This window comes from Puma concolor, chromosome B2 (genome assembly GCF_028749965.1).
Source record: "Puma concolor isolate L17-30 chromosome B2, mPumCon1.1.hap2, whole genome shotgun sequence".
Classification (NCBI taxonomy): domain Eukaryota; kingdom Metazoa; phylum Chordata; class Mammalia; order Carnivora; family Felidae; genus Puma; species Puma concolor.
The window spans coordinates 39156342-39175741 of NC_141671.1; the positions used below are offsets into that span (position 1 = coordinate 39156342).

Genomic DNA, 19400 nt, shown 5'->3' on the forward strand with positions numbered 1-19400 from the left:
AGTCAGTTAAGCATCCAGCTTCGGCTGAGGTCATGATCTCATGGCTTGTGGGTTTGAATCCCACGTTGGGCCCTGTGCTGACAGCGTGGAGCTTGGAGCCTGCCTCAGATTCTGTGTCTCCTTCTCTGCCTGCCCATCCCCCACTTGTACTCTGTGTCTGTCTCTGTCTGTCTTTCAAAAATTAATAAACATTAAAAGTTTTTAATAAACAACCATATTAACTATGGTCTATGGGCTAACTCCAATCCTCCTGCTTCCTTCAGTATGACCCATGAGCTAAGAATGGTTTTTACATTTTAAAAGTTTTTAAAAACAAACAAGAATATGTGACAGAGACTGTACCTGGTATACAAAACCTAAAATATTTATTCTGATCCTTTAGAGAAAGTTTGCTGACCACTAAGAGCATGGCAATTTAACTAAGGCTATTGGACAAGGATGTCAGAGCCTAAGGTCATCTGGCTTATCTTTGACGCTGTGTATAGATAAACACAGAGAACCAAGTTTAAAGTCACATCAATTAATGACAGATGTGATGTTAACACAGTTTTTTTAATTTTAAACTTTTAATTTCTTTTTTCAAGTGTTTAATTTCCAGTTAACCTGAAGTGTAATATTCGTTTCAGGTGTGCAATGTAGTGATTCAACACTTCCATACATCACCTGGTGCTTCTCATGACAGGTGAGACAGGTGAGGAGTGACAGGTGCACTCCTTAATCCCCATCACCTGTTTCACACATGCGCCCACCCATCTCCCCTCTGGTAACCATCAGTTTGTACTCTATAGTTAAGAGTCTCTCTTAACTGTTTTACCTTTTGCTCATTTTCTTTGTTTTTTAAATTTCATATATGAGTGAAATCATCTGGTATTTGTCTTTCTCTGACTCATTTCCTTAGCATGATACTGTCTACCTCCATCCATGTCATTGCAAATGGGAAGATTTCATTCATTTTATGGCTAAGTTGTACAATGGAATATGTGTGTGCATACATATACATATATATCTCACATCTTTATCCGTTCATCAATCGATGGACCTGGGCTGCTTCTATATCTTGGCTACTGTAGATAATGCTGCTGTAAATGAAAGTCTGAGCCAGTTGCCCTTTAAAGAGATAAACCGGCTCTCAAGGATTCATTATATCACATTCCAAGGCCAGGTGGAAAATGATTTTTGAACTATTCATGCTACTGTTTTCTTTTGTACAAGTAGTTGGATATTGATGTGGTTAATCCTACCTGGTATGCTGGACAAATACAACTAGCAAAGTAATCAAAATGTAGCTTTATTCTTATTTTTGTTTTTGTTTTCTATTAATTCTTTACACTATTTAGTGGGGGAAGCTTTTCCTCTGCCAGAGGTTGAAAATGCCTCAGCTCCAATAAAGTTTTTGCTTCTTCTTGGGCAGTGGAAGTCCTAAGATCATTTTAAGCCACCAATATAGTCTCCAATCTGCACCTAGGAGAATTGGTCCCAGATGTGAAGAACCATGTGAATTCTAGATTTGATTTAGCCTTTAGCCTTAAACCTCTCTCTTCCTTCCAGCTGGGGCTGGAAGCTGCAGTGGAAAGGATATGTGTGATGATTGGCTTTCTTTCTCTGTTTCTCTTCTAATAACCCTTTTCACACACCACTTTTCTGTTAGCTAACTAGTTTCTAACCCCGATAAGGCAGTGTGGGGGCAGGAAGCAGAAGGGCACAAGGTCTTTCTTGATCAGGTAACTAAGTGAACAGGCTTTCTATTCTCTGGCCTTAGAACATGGGTAAAGACATGAATTATTTCTGGATCTTCTAGTTCTTTGCTGCATGCCTCTCACTATAAAACCCTGGTCACTGGCCATTTAAGGTTTTTGTTTCTTTCTTTTTGCCCCCTGGGGCTGGTTGGTACCATCCCTTCAGTCACCTCCTGATTCACTGGCAATCCAATGCACAATGGCACAGTGTTGAAATATCCAATTTTCTGCTATATGGACATCTTGGACAGGACTTAAAATGACATCAGCCCAGTTTCCCCATGATGCTCACATCTGGTCCTTGAGGAACCCTCATGCAATCTCTGTACCAAAAAAAACTCTAGGGGTGCTGGCTGGTCCCAGCACAGCACCACTCTCCTGGTTAATGTTTCCTCATTCTTTGGACCTGCCTGGCACCAAGTCATACCCAAGTCTACCATACCTCCCTCCCAACGTCAGGGAATGTGAGCCCAAACTCTCTGAGTGGGTCCAAAAAAAGCCACCGGATGGTGGTGAAGGAGGTAGCACCCCCAAGAAAGACAGCAATGGCTTTCTCCAAAGACATCTCTTCACAAATTATGTCCCTTTTCATACTCTGCCCCCTCTTAGATCTTGATCTGGTGAAGAAAGCCAAGATTCATGATTTTCATATTTTCAGAGTTACAAAAAAAAATGATTATTGGTATCTCACTTTGGGATTTCACCTCTACTACACTTTGGTGTCCAGGTAATAGCTTTAACCCCCGTTACAAGAATTTGACATGAGTGAGGAGCATCTGTGATTTCGATACATCCCTCTTCGCCCTCAGCATATACATCCTGTGTTGCTGGGATGGGCAATTTCTCTTGTTCTTACACATTGGTCTTTGGAAGTCTGGAGCATGGTAAGGCTAACATTTTTATCTATCTCAGTGCAAAAAAATTATTTTTACAAAGAGATACAAGTCATTAGAAAACTAAAGGAAGCCTGAGATTTAGTCCCAGTTCTACCATTAGTCAAGCTATTGTCTTCATATCTGGTCTCAAGAGCTTCAACTGTATCATGAAGTGGTTGAATCATAAGTTATCTAAGGGGCCTTTCAGTTTTCACAATCCATGGAGAGACACATGAGAAGTGGGAAAGCTGGGGACCTGGAGAAACATCTGGAGATTCAAAATCCTAGCTTCCTTGATGTGGCTGGACAGACTGGAGATCAGGGAACCAGTGTGGGGAATAGGAGGATGGTATGTCTTCTGGGAACTTGTGAGCCAACAGTCAACAGACCCTTCCCTGTACTCCCCACCAGGCTCATCAATGAGAATGAAGTGAAACAGTGGCGAGATCAGGCAGAAAAGTTCCGGAAAGGTAAGGGGCTCTGCCTAAAGCCACTGCACGCTCCACTGAAACTCTTCCCTGACCAGCCCAGGAGCTGTTAGAGGCAGACACACACATATGCATATTCTCTCTTCCATTTCCCCTCTGGTTCCACCCCCATCCCAGAACACATGGAACTGGTGAGCAGGCTGGAGAGAAAGGAGCGAGAATGTGAGACAAAGACGTTGGAGAAGGAAGAGATGATGCGGACACTGAACAAGATGAAGGACAAACTGGCCCGAGAGTCCCAGGAGCTGCGCCAGGCTCGAGGACAAGTGGCAGAGCTGGTGGCCCAACTCAGTGAAATCTCAGTATGTAGACATCCTCCTCTCCTTTTACATATTGAGCTGAGGACTTCAGGATGTTGTGGGAAGAGCAGGTGTGAGGAAGGGCCAAGGATCCCATGATGAAGAAGTGAGAGGAGGACCCTGGGTCAGGACAGAGTAGATCTCTGAGGCTATAAGGGTGGCTACTTTTGCGTTAATTAGAAAAAAAATGCTTTATCCCCTGGGTGAAAAGAGCATTTCCCCTTTCCTTGTCCCAGGAAGTAGAACGCATAGTGCAGGTACTATTTTGCCCCCACCCCCAACCCGTGCAGCTGGATGCCCCTGTGCAGGCAATAGCCTACACAACTGTATGCATTATTCTTGCTGTTGCATTGTGATAACTGTGACTTTTTCAGTGTCATGTATATGTGTTTTACCTATGTGTGTGTGTCTGTATTTGTGATGTGTGTGTTGGATGTTTGGGTCACAGAGAGGAAATGGGGGAGGGCAAAATGTGTGTGGGAGGTGAGAGCAGGATTGGGGTCTCCTATAGATGAAGAATAAGGAGAGGAATAGTGTGGTGGGGACCTGAAAGGCATCATTGCTGATGAATTTGTCCTTTTTATTTTTCTGTTTCCCCACAGACAGGACCTGTATCTTCCCCACCACCCCCTGGGGGTCCACTTACCTTGTCTTCCTCGATGACAACCAGTGACCTGCCTCCACCCCCGCCCCCTCTACCTTTCGCCTGCTGCCCCCCACCGCCACCACCACCTCTTCCACCTGGTGGGCCTCCCACTCCCCCTGGTGCCCCACCTTGCTTCAGCATGGGCCTGCCTCTCCCTCCGGACCCCTGCCCCAGCAGTGATATCCCACTCAGGAAGAAGTGTGTCCCCCAGCCTTCTCATCCACTGAAGTCCTTCAACTGGGTCAAGCTTAATGAGGTAAACAACAAAGAAGAGATCAGTAGGCCCATTCTCCCATGGCCAATGCCAGTCAGCCCCATGGATTGCCTTCCCGTTGTTTGTAGATCCCCTGTCCTGGGTTCATTTTTTTGGTGGGGATAAGGAGGTAGTGGATGCAGAAGATGGGATTGCTGATGGCAGTCAGCTTACCATCCACTGGAAAGAACATCTACACTGGTATGAGGAGGCATGAATGTGCTAAGGCTCAGGTTGGTAAAGCCATCTACAGATGGAATTTGTGTGTGCTGAGGGTTAATGGAGTGATATAGATACCAGAGCATGGGCCAACCAGGGTCGCTTTCTAGACAACACAATGTCTGGGCTAGAGTTTTAAGGATAGGGTCTATTTGAGGAAAAGGGTGGAAAGATCTTGGGCCAAGGTCTAGAGATGGTAAAGATCAGGGCAGTGTGTTCAAAGGACTGAAACTGTGAGGCCATGGCAGGGGAAGTGATAGCTCCCTTGCCATGAACAGTTTGATGTCAAGATGTAGCCATTTTGGCATCCTCCTGGGGGAAGGTAAACATACTGAGTACTTTTCTAGACTTCTAAGTAGTGAGAGACCCTCATGAATATTATCCACCAATAATCACCAATCCCAGATCACGTGTGGGAGTTGATTCCTCTGTTGGACTCACATGAGCATGGAGGAGAGGTGCCCTGGTTGCATTAGATAGTTAGTAATTTAAGGCCAGTTCCAGCCTGGGTCAAGCCCTGCCTCTGGTTCTATACTAAGTGCTATTAAGAGGACCTGTGGCTTTGTCCATGAGGTGTAACTGGGCTCAGTTAGCCTGACTTATATGCATACTTCGGCAGCAGCCATGCAGACATCATTTTAGAGCTGGGACAAGTGTATGCCCTCTAGCCTTGTTGTCTCAGCCTTTTGGTCTAACTCTTGGAGAATTCATAACTGTACCTTCCTATGCAAGCTTAAATGAGCTCAGATGGAGACTCAAGTGGGAAGAGATGTGAGATTGTGAAGTAGGTGGCCAGCTATTTGTTAGCTGACTCTCCTAACGGTAGACCAGCTAGCCAGTCAGTCTGAGGACTGCTTTGTGTAAAGCTTTTTGCAGGGGGCTATGATGGATAATAATAAAAGGTGAGACAAAACACTGCCCTGTAAGAGCTTTGGACCTGGAAAAGTAGGAATTTTGTTTAAAGAAACACCTAGAGATCCCAGAGAGGGATTGAAGGGGAGGTTCTAACCTCTAAACCAAGTGTGGCTCTAACTAACTGCGACCGGTGTAAATCACTCACTTTGTACCTCAGTTTTGCTCGTCTGTGAGATTTCTAGGATTCCTTTTACCTCTGGTTTTATAATGGAGGTGGAAAGACAAAGCATGAATATAGCCCATTCATAGTCTCCTGGGCCTCTGATAACATCTCCAGTCTAAGCTGGTAAAATTTTAGAGACACCTGTTAGAGTTTTGAAGCCACATGGTTGACATTTGTGACAACTGTACCGCACAGCTGTGCCCTGTGGGCACTTCTCCATGGTCATGAGGCAGACAAACAGCTCTGAAGAACCAAAGGCCATACACAGGTTGTGTGGAAATGTTCAGTATTCATGAACAGAAATAATATATATACTTTTTTGGGGGTAAAAAAAAATATTTTTTTTTGTTGTTTCCTGTACTTAGAATTATAATTTGAAGGGTTTTTTTTTTTTTTTTGGCTTCCTTAAAAAAAACCTTTTAAATGTTTTAACTGAAGTATAGTTGACACACAATATTACATTAGTTTCAGGTGTCCAACGTAGTGGTTTGACAACTCTATCCATTATGCTATGGTATGATATATCTATTTTCAATGTTCTCAGGAACCTCCGTACTGGTTCCCACAGTGGCTGTACCAGTTTGCATTCCCACCAACAGTGCAAGAGGGTTCCTTTTTCTCTGCATCCTCACCAACCCCTGCTTCTTCTTGTCTTTCTGATTCTAACCATTCTGACAGGTGTGAGGTGATATCTCATTGTAGTTTTGATTTGTGTTTCCCTGATGATCAGTGGGTTTGAGCATCTTTCCATGTGTCTGTTGACCATCTACAGGTCTTCTTTGGAAAAATGTCCATTCAGGTCCTCTGCCCATTTTTTACTTGTATTACTTGTGGAGTTTTTTTGGTGTTGAGTTGTATAGGTTCTTTATATATTTTAGATATTAACCCTTTATTGAATGTATCATTTGCAAATATCTTTTCCCATTCTGTAGGTTCCCTTTTGGTATAATTTTAAGATTTTAGATAAGATTTTATAAGATTATAAATATCTTATAAATAAGATAATTATAAGATTTTAAAAAGGTAATGAAAAGTTGATTAGGCACCTCAGCCATTAAGGAAGACAGACAAGGCAACTAATATTTTTGCAACATTTTCATCAAGTAGAGCTTTGCACTTAGGATTTTCTCTGGGGTCCAATAATAATAAAGTCTATATAAATTCCTCAGGGGCCCCAAGTAGTCCAGAGTTTTATTCCTAGACTGGAAAGTACAAGTCGGATGGAATAAGGAATAGAAAGGATTTGCAGGAATTGTCAACATTTCTCAGCAGGGGTGACTGGAGGGGCATTGAACAGTATCTGTGAACCTATTATCCCAGTTCCAAGCTTTTAATCATGTGACCAGGAGTTATTTCATCATTTTGGTTTCAGGTTCCTAATCTGTAAAATGGGAGTAATTATGACATCTATATCAAAGGACTGTTATGAGGATCAATTGATATATAAAGTACTTGGAACAGTGACTGACACATAGAAATTCATAATAATAAAAATAATCTTAGGTTATGAGTGGCACTACCATGCATGCTTTAAGTGTGTTATCTCACTTAATCCTTACTTCAACTCAGTCAGCAAGCATCATTGAGACTGTGCTTCCTTTTATGTGAAATAAAAAGAGAATAGTACCCCTCTACTTTCCAACACTCCTGCATAGTGGTGAGGCTGGGAGTGCAAGCTGGCTTGGTCTGTCTGACCCCAGATGCTCAGTGAGAGAAACACCCTGAAAAGTGTTTTGGAGAAAGATTTCCCTGGCATATAAAGGATGTCTCTAGAAGGGCAGAAGCCCCAGGAACCTAGACTGTAAATGATGAGGTCTTGGCCACAGTGATGCAAAAATTAAAGTCAGGCATTATTCTACACAGTGGGCACATCAGGGCGACTTGGTAAAATGCAGCATGTAGAGAATACTAGGAATTGAGGGACCTCTGTCTGGCTCCAGAGCTCAGCTACCCCTCCATGATGAGCTGCATATGGACATGGGATGGCATGTGGGAAGAAAGGTGGGAGAGCTGGGTGCTTAGCCTGTTCTCTTAGGGGAAGCTCTTTCCGGGGTTGACCATCCAGCTCTCTCACTCCAGCTGGTTCTTCTTGCCATGGCCTCACCAGGAATAAAGATCAATGACAAGTTTTACCTGTGTGGGCTTTCCCATGGAGCCCACCCACCTCTACTCCAGGCCTAGATTCAGATGGGGAACCAGTTAGAGGTTTCCCTTCCTTGCTTTCTTGGTTCAATTTCCCCTCCCATCTTCTCTCTGCCTCCCATCTACCCCATTCTGGGGGCCTGGCTCCTTTCCCCAGTCCCCTTCCCTTACCCCACGCATGCTCCTGTGCACGCACACGTGTACACACACACACACACACACACACACACACACACACACACACACACGCAGTGGTTGTTTCTGCCATGAAAAGAATGTGTCTGTGTTGGGTTTGGCCAGTTGCCTGTATCCCTTGCTGCTCCGAGCTTCCCAGCCCGGCATTCCACAAGAGGGTCCCTGGCCTTAGGAAGGCCACAGGAATGTCCCCACCCCCCTGCTCTGGCCTAGCCTCCCCTTTCCAGAGTTTAAGAAAATAAAAGTGAGTGAAAGGTATGTTTCTCTCTCTAAGCCTTGCTGAGGGGGAGATGGAGGGAGGAGGCAGCAGTGGCCTTAGAAAGGTTCCCCAGCTGCCTTCCAGGCAGAGGAAGGTGGGAGATTCCATTTTAAAGGACAGCAAAGCTCGGGATGAAGCTGGGAGGACAGAGTCAGAGCACCCTGGGAGGGGCTGTGCTCTCTGCCCTCTGAGCCATTGTCAGGGTGCTATGAGACCACTGGGGCCCTCTCATCTTGGCTGATGGGGCCTCCCCCCAGGGAAGGGATTCAATGCCAGGGTTCTACACAGAAGTGGGACATTTCCTAGGTGGAGAGACCTTGGAATGTAAACCCTTGGATGCATTCCAACTGTGAGGGATAGACCACTTTCCTGGGTCTGACCAACAGGAAGTTGTGGCAGAGACTTGCTGGCCTGAACAGTCGCTATAGGGGCCAGGATGTCTCAGGCTTTGGCATTTGTCCACTTCCTGGGAATCTGGGAAAGTGGGAAGAAGACCCCTGGGAGAGAAAATTACCATCTCAGTTACGAGAAATATAGTGGGCACTGAGGATTTGAGGATCTCAAATATGTGTGGGCACTATTCCGTCCAGTGACTCCAGCCGACACTGACCTTTAGGGAGTGTGTCCTGAGAACACTGGTTTAGTTTGGTTTTTCTGGAAAGAGTTTCATGCCCTCTTTCATATTTGCCCACCCATCACTCCACTCCGTTTGATTTCTGGAACATACTTACATGTGGTCCCACAAGAAAAGGAGGATGAGGGGGTTGGCTCTGGCCTCTGCTTTGGAGCAGAGTATTTAAGATTTGGGGGAAGATGAATCAACCCCCTTCTGAAGGCCCGAAAGCCTGGCTATTGTCTTTTGTACAGCTGGGAACAGGGAGGGTTAGGGAGACATTGGACCTCTTCATAATGAAGGAGTTGAGTCAACCACTGGGTCTTCTCCCTGTGCTGAATCTTAGGAACGTGTCCCTGGCACCGTATGGAATGAGGTTGATGACATGCGGGTATTTCGGATTCTGGATCTAGAGGACTTTGAAAAAATGTTTTCAGCTTATCAGAGGCACCAGGTAAGACCCTGCCCTGCCTCCTCAGCTGCTTGGGTCTAACCTTCCAGTCTTGACTTCACCTATGCCTCTTGAACCCAACCCTCGACCCCTCCTCTCTCCCTCCCTTCCTCTCATGTATACTGAATGATTTTACTCCTGATTAGGTACCATTCTTTGCTGGGGGACATGGATCCGAATTAGAGGTGTGAAGTCCAGCAGGGAGAAACATCCCATTGTATTACAGTTCTGACACACAGTTGTGTGTATTTACACATCAAGTGCTGGAATCGTATTTTGTCCGTTTCTCTCTTTCATCTTGGAGCACTGGAGATGGAGTCACAGGCCCTGACCACTTTTGACCCCTGTTCTTTCTTTGGCCCCAGGATCTAGACACTATACGTAGCAGGCATGATAACTTTCAAATCATTTTCTCCACCGTACTCTCCCAACACCCACCCCCACGAGTCAGTTAGCCATGGGTGTCAGTGTTTCAAGGAAGATGGAGCTTCTCCAGGTCACATTAGGGGGTTAGGGTGGGTCTGGGCAGGGCTGGAGGAGCCCTGCAGACACTGCTTACAGATGGCTGGTCAGTCAGCCTGCTCTTCTAGCAGCAGTAAGAGGGTGGGAGGGTGGATGAATGCAGAGCATCCCTGAGGCAGTGCCAGTTCTCAGACCTCGTCCTCACAGGAATGTGAGTCAGGAGGTGTGTCTGGGCCCAGGAATCTGCACTGTAGCTGGCACATCTGGGGGCCCTTCCCCCAAGCCCAGTTTGGATATTCCCAGCCTCAAGGCTTTAGAGTGTGTTCTCTCTGGCCTCCCTTCGAAGGTTGTTGCCTCTCTGTGCTGTGCCACTTTCTCCTGTCTCCTCTGCTGAGCCCAGGGTGCCAGCCCTGAGGACACCCCAGGTGCCAGCGAGTGGGATCTGTGCCCTCCTGGGCCCTGGGGAGCAGCTGCATGTTGTGGCCGGGCTCCCCAGTGCTTTCTGCCAAGTTCAGACCTGTGGACAACCCTTCCTGAGGGCACAGAAGACTCCTCTTAGGGGCCTAGCCAAAGGGATGGAGTAGGGGTGGGGCTCTGGCCTTGACTTGGGGTCCTGGAAAAACCACATAGTTGGTATTTAATTTAAATGTACGTGCTCAAGGCATCTGATTCTTTTTTTTTTTTTTTTAATTTTTTTTTTCAACGTTTATTTATTTTTGGGACAGAGAGAGACAGAGCATGAGCGGGGGAGGGGCAGAGAGAGAGGGAGACACAGAATCGGAAACAGGCTCCAGGCTCTGAGCCATCAGCCCAGAGCCTGACGCGGGGCTCGAACTCCCGGACCGCGAGATCGTGACCTGGCTGAAGTCGGACGCTTAACCGACTGCGCCACCCAGGCGCCCCAAGGCATCTGATTCTTTACCCTAATTCCAGGCAGAATTTTTAGTCCCTACCCATATCAGACTGGCATGGCCTCAGGCAGCAGCTGTGGCTTAGCAGGAGGGGGAAGGGGTTCTTCTGAGCATGTGTGGATTGGTGCTCCTGAGTGGAACAGAGGGAGCATGTGCAAGGGGTGTATCAGGCATGGTCAATCACACAACTCCCCCTAACTGGAGAGTCTTCCTGGTGTCCAGGATTCCATCCTGGCCCATCCGGTTTCCAGGGCCCCTGAGGTCAGGCTAGGATGGGGACCAGTGGGGAGAGAGAGAGACTATGGGAATTAGAAACAACCTGCGTCTGGGGCCTCCCAGTTTGGTGACTGGAGAAGAGTTGTCTTCTGTTTCTTCTCTGAATCCCCTATTTCAGGACTGACCTCACCCAGAGGTTGCCCAGACTTGGGGTGAATTGTCACTTGGTGGTTGCCCAGACTTGGGGTGAATTCACAGCAGCAGAGCTGGAGAGATCCCAGAGGATGCATGGCCCTGGTCCCTAGTGGCCTCCTTTCCCTGTCTTGGGGTCCAGGATGCATGGGCTTGTTGGGGAAGGAGGTCCTATGAGCTGTGGGGTCTTCCCTCTGTGTCTTATGCAGGTCCTGAATTAGTGACTTAAACTCCATCAGGGTCAGTAAGGGAGAACTGGGTGTGGGCCATGTCCCCTCAGCTCCCTTAGAGATCAAAAGACAGACAAAGGGCAAGAGGCAAAATTCAGGGACACCTGCTTTCCTCTGCCTCAATGAATACAACTTTCACATGTTTCTGGCCCCTTCTGGTTGTATCTCCTCTCCTGTTTAGAAAGATGAAGTCATCCAGCAGTAGAGGAATGCTTTCTGCCCTCTGGGCAATGTCCCAGCAGAGGAGAGGAAAAAATAGCAGCCAAGGCCTGGGTTGGGGAGCTTGAGAGCTTGGCCTGGCCCGACTAGGGAGTGGTGGTGCCACTGGGCCCAGGGCAGGCAGGAGACCTGCTCCACACTTTGTGGCTTCTCTGTGAGTGAATGTCTGCTAGAATCACCTCCTGTCCACAGCTATTTTCCAGTCTCTATCTCCAGCCATATGGGTCGCCTTGGGATTGGGAGGACGGAGTGGATGCTGAGGGGTTCCCATGTCTCTCCTACTGTCCCTGGGTCCCTGAACCTCTTGGCTAACATTGTGCATGTTTAATTCTCTGTTGGCTGTGGCTGCTACCTGCCTAGGAGCTGATAACTAATCCTCAGCAGGTGAGTCACTCTTGGGGCTCTGGACACTCTAACTTCTAACCACTGTCCTGGGCTGCTGGCCTGTACTGGCCCAAACAGAGGGCTTATTCATTCTACCTTCTACCTTTATTACCCATCCCAACAGGGAAACATGGGAAAGGGCCCCCAAAGAGAAAGCAGAAATGTAGGGGAGGGAAGTAATTCAAGCAGATTCCTACCAGCAATGGAGGTGAATGTCTACTGTAGTAAGGAGAAAACTTCCAGGTCTATTGTATTACCCAGCTGGCCCAAGGCGAGGCTATCCTGAAGACTGCACAGGCTGGGCACTGTACAATCCCAAAGCCACAATTCACAAAGATAAAGATGTGAGTGGGGGCCCTTGGAATTATACAACATGAAGCATGTGCTTGGAACAACCTCCCAGAATAAGAACTAGTTTCCTATCTATGTCACCAAGGGCCCAAGAGAAGGAAGGGAATCTGTTTTGGGGGGAGTCTGCCTGCTGGAACTCCAGTGAAGAGAATTCTTCATGGGATTCTGCCTCAGTTTCCCCACCTCTGAACACGAAACATCCTCTACTCTGGGCACACTGGGCTGTGCTTGAAGTCTTCAGGAGTCTAGGAACTGTGGCCTGATGGGAACTTAGAACCAGCTTCTCATTATAAGCTTGGGGAAACTGTTTGGGTGGGGTGGTAGAGTAGGGCTGATTCTCTGGGATGCTGTGGATCATATCACATTGCCCAAAGCCGTAGGGGTCTGTCTGGGCTCTAGTTTGCCAGAGAGGGCAATCTCTAAAAAGGAGGGGGGGTCTTCATTGCCCCCAACCCATTCTAACCCATGGTAAAGTCCCAGTCTACTTGATTATTAACTACCCTTGTCTCTCTCTCCTTTTTCTTTCCGTTTTTCTTCCCTTCACACCAGGAGTATCCCCTGGTTGGTGTGGGAATGGTTCCCGGGGGTGGGCAAGGCAAGGATTGGGGAACATACATACCTCAACCTTTCTACTTGGCTTGTCGGTTTCAGAAAGAGCTGGGCTCCACAGAGGACATCTACCTGGCCTCCCGCAAGGTCAAAGAGTTGTCGGTCATTGATGGCCGGCGGGCACAGAACTGCATCATCCTTCTCTCTAAGTATGTGCTTGCATAGCCTGTTCAGCCCTTGGTGGGAGGGATGAGACCCCAGGAGGCGGGGCCTTGAGAGGGCTAGAGCAAAAGCCGACAGTGGAACTGAATGCCTGGGGACAGGAGCGACAGAGGAATGGTGTGACAGCAGTCTCTGCACTCCCCTTGCCCCCCGCAGTCCCCTGGGAATGGTAGGGGACCACTGATCTAGAACCCTCCCTGGGAGGGTTCTAGGGAGCCTTTGGGAGCTCATGTTCTGCAGCAGTGTGGGGCTCTGAAGACAGGAAACTGTCCCTGGTCAGCATCTGGCAGCAGAGTTGCTCTAAGCCCATGGAGGGCCCCGCTAGGCTTAGGCCACAGAGCAGCATGATCTCAGCCCCCAAGCATTTCCCGTGGCTACAGAACAAACAAGGCAGTATCTGCACTAACAGCACAGCTTCTGTGCGGGGCCTCCTGCCTGAGCCAGGGTCAGAGGGCACTGCCTCCCATACTATTCTTAGCCCTGCCCCAGCCATCTCTAGGGCATCCATCCCCCTTTCTTCTCATAGACCCCAGGCCTCAGTTTCTCCCTCTTGATGGTGGAGGAGAGTTCTCTATCCCCAGGATTCCCAATGGTATTCATCTGGAAGGATAGGGAAGGGCTCTGTGTGTGTGTGTGTGTGTGTCTGTGTAGGGGGGTGGCTTGTCCCTCACCCAGACAGCAAGACGTATGGGAGCAGCTGTGTGGGAGCTGAGGCGCTGTCAGAAGACTGAGGGCTCTTCTGTCTTCCGACACTGAAGGAAGCAGGAAACAGCCCCCTTTGTGGCCTGCTGATATTCCCATCCTCCCATGGAGATGCACTAGATATTTTAGGAAGGAGAAGGATCAGAAACCTTTTTTTCCTGTCTCTCTGTCTACACTAAAGATGGCCCTTTTACTCCCAAATGTCCCTATCACTTATGACAGACACTGAAGCAAGACTCAAGTCTATGCTTTGACTAAAACATATCATTATTGAGTTTATAGAGTGAACCATATCAGTTTAGTTAGAGAAGACTTTGCAAAGGTGGTGAAGAGGGAGCACTGTGGAATATACTCCCATGTTGACATGAGGGAGAGAGAGCAGGAGAGGAGAAGGGCTGGGGTCTGCCCTGAGCAGAGGGGCCCGGCAAGGCTTCTCAAGGGGCAGGGTTTCCCTTCAGGCTGAAGCTTTCTAATGAAGAGATCCGGCAGGCCATCTTGAAGATGGACGAGCAGGAGGACCTCGCAAAGGACATGCTGGAGCAGGTGAGGCCTCTAGTGGGGAGGGGATGGGAGCTGAAACTAGGGGGCAGCTGGCCCCCAGAGAGGCCAACACTTTTAGTTAAAGGGGAAATCAGGCTGGAGGACAGAGGATTGGGGGGAGGTTTATAGACACTCCCTAGACCAGCCTTTCTGAGAGGAGGCCAGGAAAGGCAGCATCTTTTCTAGCGGATTGAGGCCCTGAAAGGAGATATGAGGTATGATCCCCCCTGGGCCCAAGACAAAGTCAGAGTGACCTATAGTCATATCTTCCCCAAATCTCTTCTACCTCAATTTATTGGGTCCTTCAAAAGAAACCTAGAAAGCACCAAACAAAACCACCATCAGTTGGACCTCATTAGAATGAAGAACTCTGTTCATCAAAAGGCACCATTGCTAGAGGGAAAAGACAAGCCAGACCTTAGAAAACATTTGCTTTATGGACATCTAGCAAAGATCTCATATTCAGAATAAAGAATTCTACCGATCAGTGAGGAAATGACAAACAGCTCCACTTGAAAATGAGCAGAAGACTTGAACAGGTACTTCAATGAAAGAGAATTTCTGAGTGGCTCAACAGTTGTAGGCATCCAAGAAATACAGTAAACCACAGTGAGGCAGCACCACACCCCCCTACTGGAATAGCTAAAATTGAAAAGATACTGACAATGCCAAATGTTGACAAGGATGTGAAGCGACTGGGATTCCCACAATAATTTGGGGAACAATTTGGCAGTCCACGCAAAGGCTAAATCTATCCTACTGCCCAGCAATCCTGTGGCTAGATGCAGAGAAATGAGTGCAAACATTGACTCTACGAGATAGACGCAAGAATATTTATAACACTTTTATTCATGAAACCCCCAAACTGTCTACAATCCAACTGTCCATCAATGAGAAATTGCATAAATATACTGTGGTATATTCCTACAATAGAATACTGTCCAACACGTATAAAAAGCAAACTACCAATACTTACAGCATGGATGAGTCTCAGACATTGTGTTATGCAAATGAAGCCAGACACCAAAGAAAACACATGAGTCCATTTATACGAAGTTCAAGACTAGGTAAATGTAATCTAAGGTGATAGAATTCAGTTGAGAGGCTATAAGGTGGAGGTGTGGCTTACTGAAGTGATACGAAAGAACTTTCTGGGGGATGGAAATCTTCTGTATCTTAATCTAGATGGGAGTTCAGTGGGTGGTTTTGTCAAAATTCATTGAACTGAACATTTAAGATAGATGCATTTTATGTAAATTATACCTCAAAAAACTTGGGTTTAAAAGAAAAAAATCATTGAGCTGTGCACTTAAGAATAGTGTACTTTACTCTATATAAATTACATCTCAGTTTTAAAAAGTGAAAAAAGAAAAGTCTAGAGCTGGGTGTCCTGTGGTCCCCTTTGGGAGATGAAGCGTAAACCTACCATATGAAGATGCCTCTCTCTTTTAAGGACCCCTCCCCATCTTGAGCCTGGGCAGTGTATGGACATCCACGCATAGCACCCTCATATCAGTTTCTCAGCAGTTTCTGTGTGACCTCCATCTGCTCTTTGCAGCTCCTCAAGTTCATCCCAGAGAAGAGTGACATTGACCTCCTTGAGGAGCACAAGCATGAGATCGAGCGGATGGCCCGGGCTGACCGCTTCCTCTATGAAATGAGCAGGTCAGGGCAGTGGGCATGGAGGGGGGCGCTGGGGGTGCACAGGCAAAAGAGGGTCTGGATCTAGCTCCTGGAGCTGGAGGGGCTGCCTCACAATGTGGCTCGCCCCATCCACAGGATCGACCACTACCAGCAGCGACTACAGGCCCTGTTCTTCAAAAAGAAGTTCCAGGAGCGTCTGGCTGAGGCCAAACCCAAAGTGGAAGGTATGTTTGAGGGCATGGGGAGGCCTAGAGTGGAGTGGCATCTGGGAGGGCCAATGGGCAGGAATCCGTGAACTGGGACTGAGGAAAACTTTCTCATTTTCTTTTTTTTATTTATTTTTATTTTTTTTTCAACGTTTATTTATTTTGGGGACAGAGAGAGACAGAGCATGAACGGGGGAGGGGCAGAGAGAGAGAGGGAGACACAGAATCGGAAACAGGCTCCAGGCTCTGAGCCATCAGCCCAGAGCCTGACGCGGGGCTCCAACTCACGGACCGCGAGATCGTGACCTGGCTGAAGTCGGACGCCTAACCGACTGCGCCACCCAGGCGCCCCGAAAACTTTCTCATTTTCAATCTGCCCCTTCCCCCCACCAAAAAAACCCAAAGCCAAGGACAAAATTTAAAACTACAGTTACTGTAAATATATGCACTTGTTTATATTAGCACATGTGCCAGACATGTGACACATTTCCTGTGCCTCAGCCTGCAAACTCTCCAAGGTGAGGGATCTGTTGATATCTGTGCCAGCTGGGCCAGAAATGCTGACCAGATGATAATAGTAAGCACCTAGAACAGGGCCTGGCATGTATTGAGCTCATCAGTCTTTACCCTCCTTGAGAGCTACTAGGTTCATAGAAGACCTCTGGTACATTATTTTAAGTGTGCCCTGTTCAGAAAAGTAGGAAACTGGTTGGGTAATCCTTGGAGGCATCTAGGTTTTCTAGGTTAGGGAATCCCCCCTACACAGGCCTTTTCCAGATGGGCTTTTGTAATTCAATGGGAACCATGTAGCATGCACTGCATGAAACATTCCTCGTGGATGGCTTCATTGGTCCTCACAATCACTATGGGTGCATCCATTCTCTCATGTCTAAAATGGGGACATGCTGCCTGAGGCCATGTTACCAGTGAGTGGTGGAGCCAGGATTGGAACACAGATGTTCTTCAGAATTCATCTTCACTCTTGTTGGGTAGTACTTCACAGACAATGGCAGAGGATTGTGGCGGGGGGGACGGGGAGGGGCAGAGAGTTTGGGGAAAAAGACAGGATGGCCCATGCAGACCCACCAGTGGAGAAGCAGGTGAGGCTGTGAGGCCTACCTGGGGGAAGGACAGGACAGCAGAGTGGAACAGGAGAGCCTGAGTCCAGGATGCTGAGGCCGGGGGGGGGGGGGGGGGGGGGGGGGGGGGCGCGGGCAGGCTGGGGCAGAGCAGAGAGAGCATGGGCCCCCTCTGCTGGACACCAAGGCTGGCAAGCATTCCCCTGATGATGCCGAGTCCAGAGAATGGCCTTTCCTGGAGCTGCGTCAGGGATGTTTGGGGGTGGGGGTAGGTGGGTGTGACAGAGCTAGAGGCATAGACCTTCTGCAATCTGCCCCCTACCATACAAACACACACACGTGTGCATTCACACACACAAGGGAACTGCAGGCTGGCTGTAATCATAAATAATCATTCTGAGGGAGAAGGATTGAGATCAGCAGTGATTCTGTAGGTCTAAGGTCTAGCAGTCAGTCCCTCCTGCCCTGGTGATGAGTAAATCCTTACCTTCAGACTGCCTTCTTTGTCCTGCTGCAGACTGCCTTTGGGGCATGAGGCACAGATAAGGGAATCAGTCGAAGACCTATGCTCAACCATTTGTGTGTCTTGGGTCAGTGGAGCAAATGTGAGCAATTACCGTTTGGACTTGTGGAACTAGAGTAATTTAGCCACTGGGTAGGGTTAATCTCAGATAATCTCAGAGCCCACTCCTAAGAGTTAGTCACTGAATGCTCAGGAGAGTCTCCCTTTAATATTAAGCCAAGCTGAGTAAGACATGTTTTGGATAGCAAAACCTGCTGGCAAAGGTAATAATCGCTCTGCGATAGCAATGGCTGCTATTCTAGAATGGTCTGGAGGTCTCTTCCCTGAGAGTTGGGAAGAGGTGGCTGAAGTTGTAGCTTACAGAATCAGGTCCGTGGCTTCACTAGGAGTGGAGACAAGAGGATTGTGCAGGAGTTGGGATTCATATTTTTCCTTCCAGTTCTAGGAAGTATTCCTGGAAAAGCTAAGATTTGGCCAATCCCAGCTGGTGATGAGCTATTAACACCCTACCCACCACTTCCCAACAAGGCCTCTGGGTCAATTTGCCAAAAGCCAATTCACCAAATTTGACAGATTTACTAATTCTTCTATGAATATATTCATGAAACATACTTTTCTTGAATGTATTCTTATGAATATGTTCATTGCTGAATATACCAAAGTTACCGATTCTCATCTTGAATACATTTACTGAATATAGTCAAGATGAATATGGTTTCAAATGTAAACATTCTTATGAATATAGTCACGAATATATTATTCTTATGAATATATCTAAAATGTCTGCATTGCAATGGATGTTTCCTCATTTACACTAATTTTCTTTGAACTCTTGTCAATTTCTGTTTTGCCAACATTTTAGCATTTTTAGAATTCCTTTGCAAATTTCTCAAATAGTGTATCAGCCCTAGGAAAACTATCCCAACCAATATAAATTGCTAAAAACTTTTATAAGTAGTTTTTTAAAGTAAACTTTTTATTCAAATATGGATACAGAAAAGTACACAAATCATGAGTCCGACTTGATGAATTATCATAAAATGAAGTAACCTGTGAAATCAACATCCGTGTTGAGAAATGGAATGTTGCCAGCCCCAAACAGCCCTCCCTCATGTCGCCCTCCCAAACATTACCCCCTGCAACCATTATGCTGTCTTCTCTAAAGGTTTTATCTTTCTTAACTTTAGGTGGATGGTATAATATAATGTGAATAATTTTATGCTGGTCTCTTTTGCTCAGCACTGTGGTTGTAAGTTACTCTGTTGTGACATCTAGCAGTGAGTTATTCATTTTCAGTGCTGCATTTTATTCCATTGTATGAATATCATAATTTGTTTAACCAATCTATTTGTTAAGAATTAAAAATGAAAACTAGAAACCACTCTAATACCCATCAAGAGTAATGCTGCTATTAGGTCATAGAATATGAACATGTTCAAAGGTAGAAGCTACTGACAAACCTTAGTATTCACTTTTATAGCTTTTTTTTTTCAATTTAAAGTTATACTTTTGTTGCTAACTTCATGATGTGTGTGCACATAAAGTATAGTTGACACACGTTACGTTAGTTTCAGATGTACAATAGAGGTTGGACAAGTGTAGCTACACTGTGTAATGCTATTATACCATTGGCTATATACACCATGCTGTACATTTTATCTCCACGATTTATTCCATTACAGGAAGTCTGTATCTACCATTTCCCTTCACCCACTT

The 19400-nt window shown here is 46.7% G+C and overlaps 1 protein-coding gene and 1 long non-coding RNA gene across 9 annotated transcripts in view; both read left to right on the forward strand.

The window, feature by feature from the left end:
* Positions 1–19400, forward strand: part of DAAM2 (dishevelled associated activator of morphogenesis 2) — a 119800-nt gene that overhangs the window by 86321 nt on the left and 14079 nt on the right. For 7 of the 8 annotated variants that reach the window (XM_086706764.1, XM_086706765.1, XM_086706766.1 and 4 more), the window contains 9 exons: positions 3023–3081; positions 3217–3401; positions 4001–4300; positions 9150–9257; positions 11845–11868; positions 12871–12977; positions 14151–14235; positions 15791–15897; positions 16012–16100. In XM_086706764.1, coding sequence (XP_086562890.1) covers positions 3023–3081; positions 3217–3401; positions 4001–4300; positions 9150–9257; positions 11845–11868; positions 12871–12977; positions 14151–14235; positions 15791–15897; positions 16012–16100 — 1064 coding nt within the window. The remainder of the gene's footprint in view (positions 1–3022; positions 3082–3216; positions 3402–4000; positions 4301–9149; positions 9258–11844; positions 11869–12870; positions 12978–14150; positions 14236–15790; positions 15898–16011; positions 16101–19400) is intronic. The other variant, XM_086706771.1, reaches the window with a different exon arrangement.
* LOC147580930 (uncharacterized) lies at positions 9264–11836 on the forward strand. Its single transcript, XR_015251219.1, has 3 exons — positions 9264–10377; positions 10623–11070; positions 11105–11836. It is a non-coding gene; the product is annotated as an uncharacterized LOC147580930 (long non-coding RNA).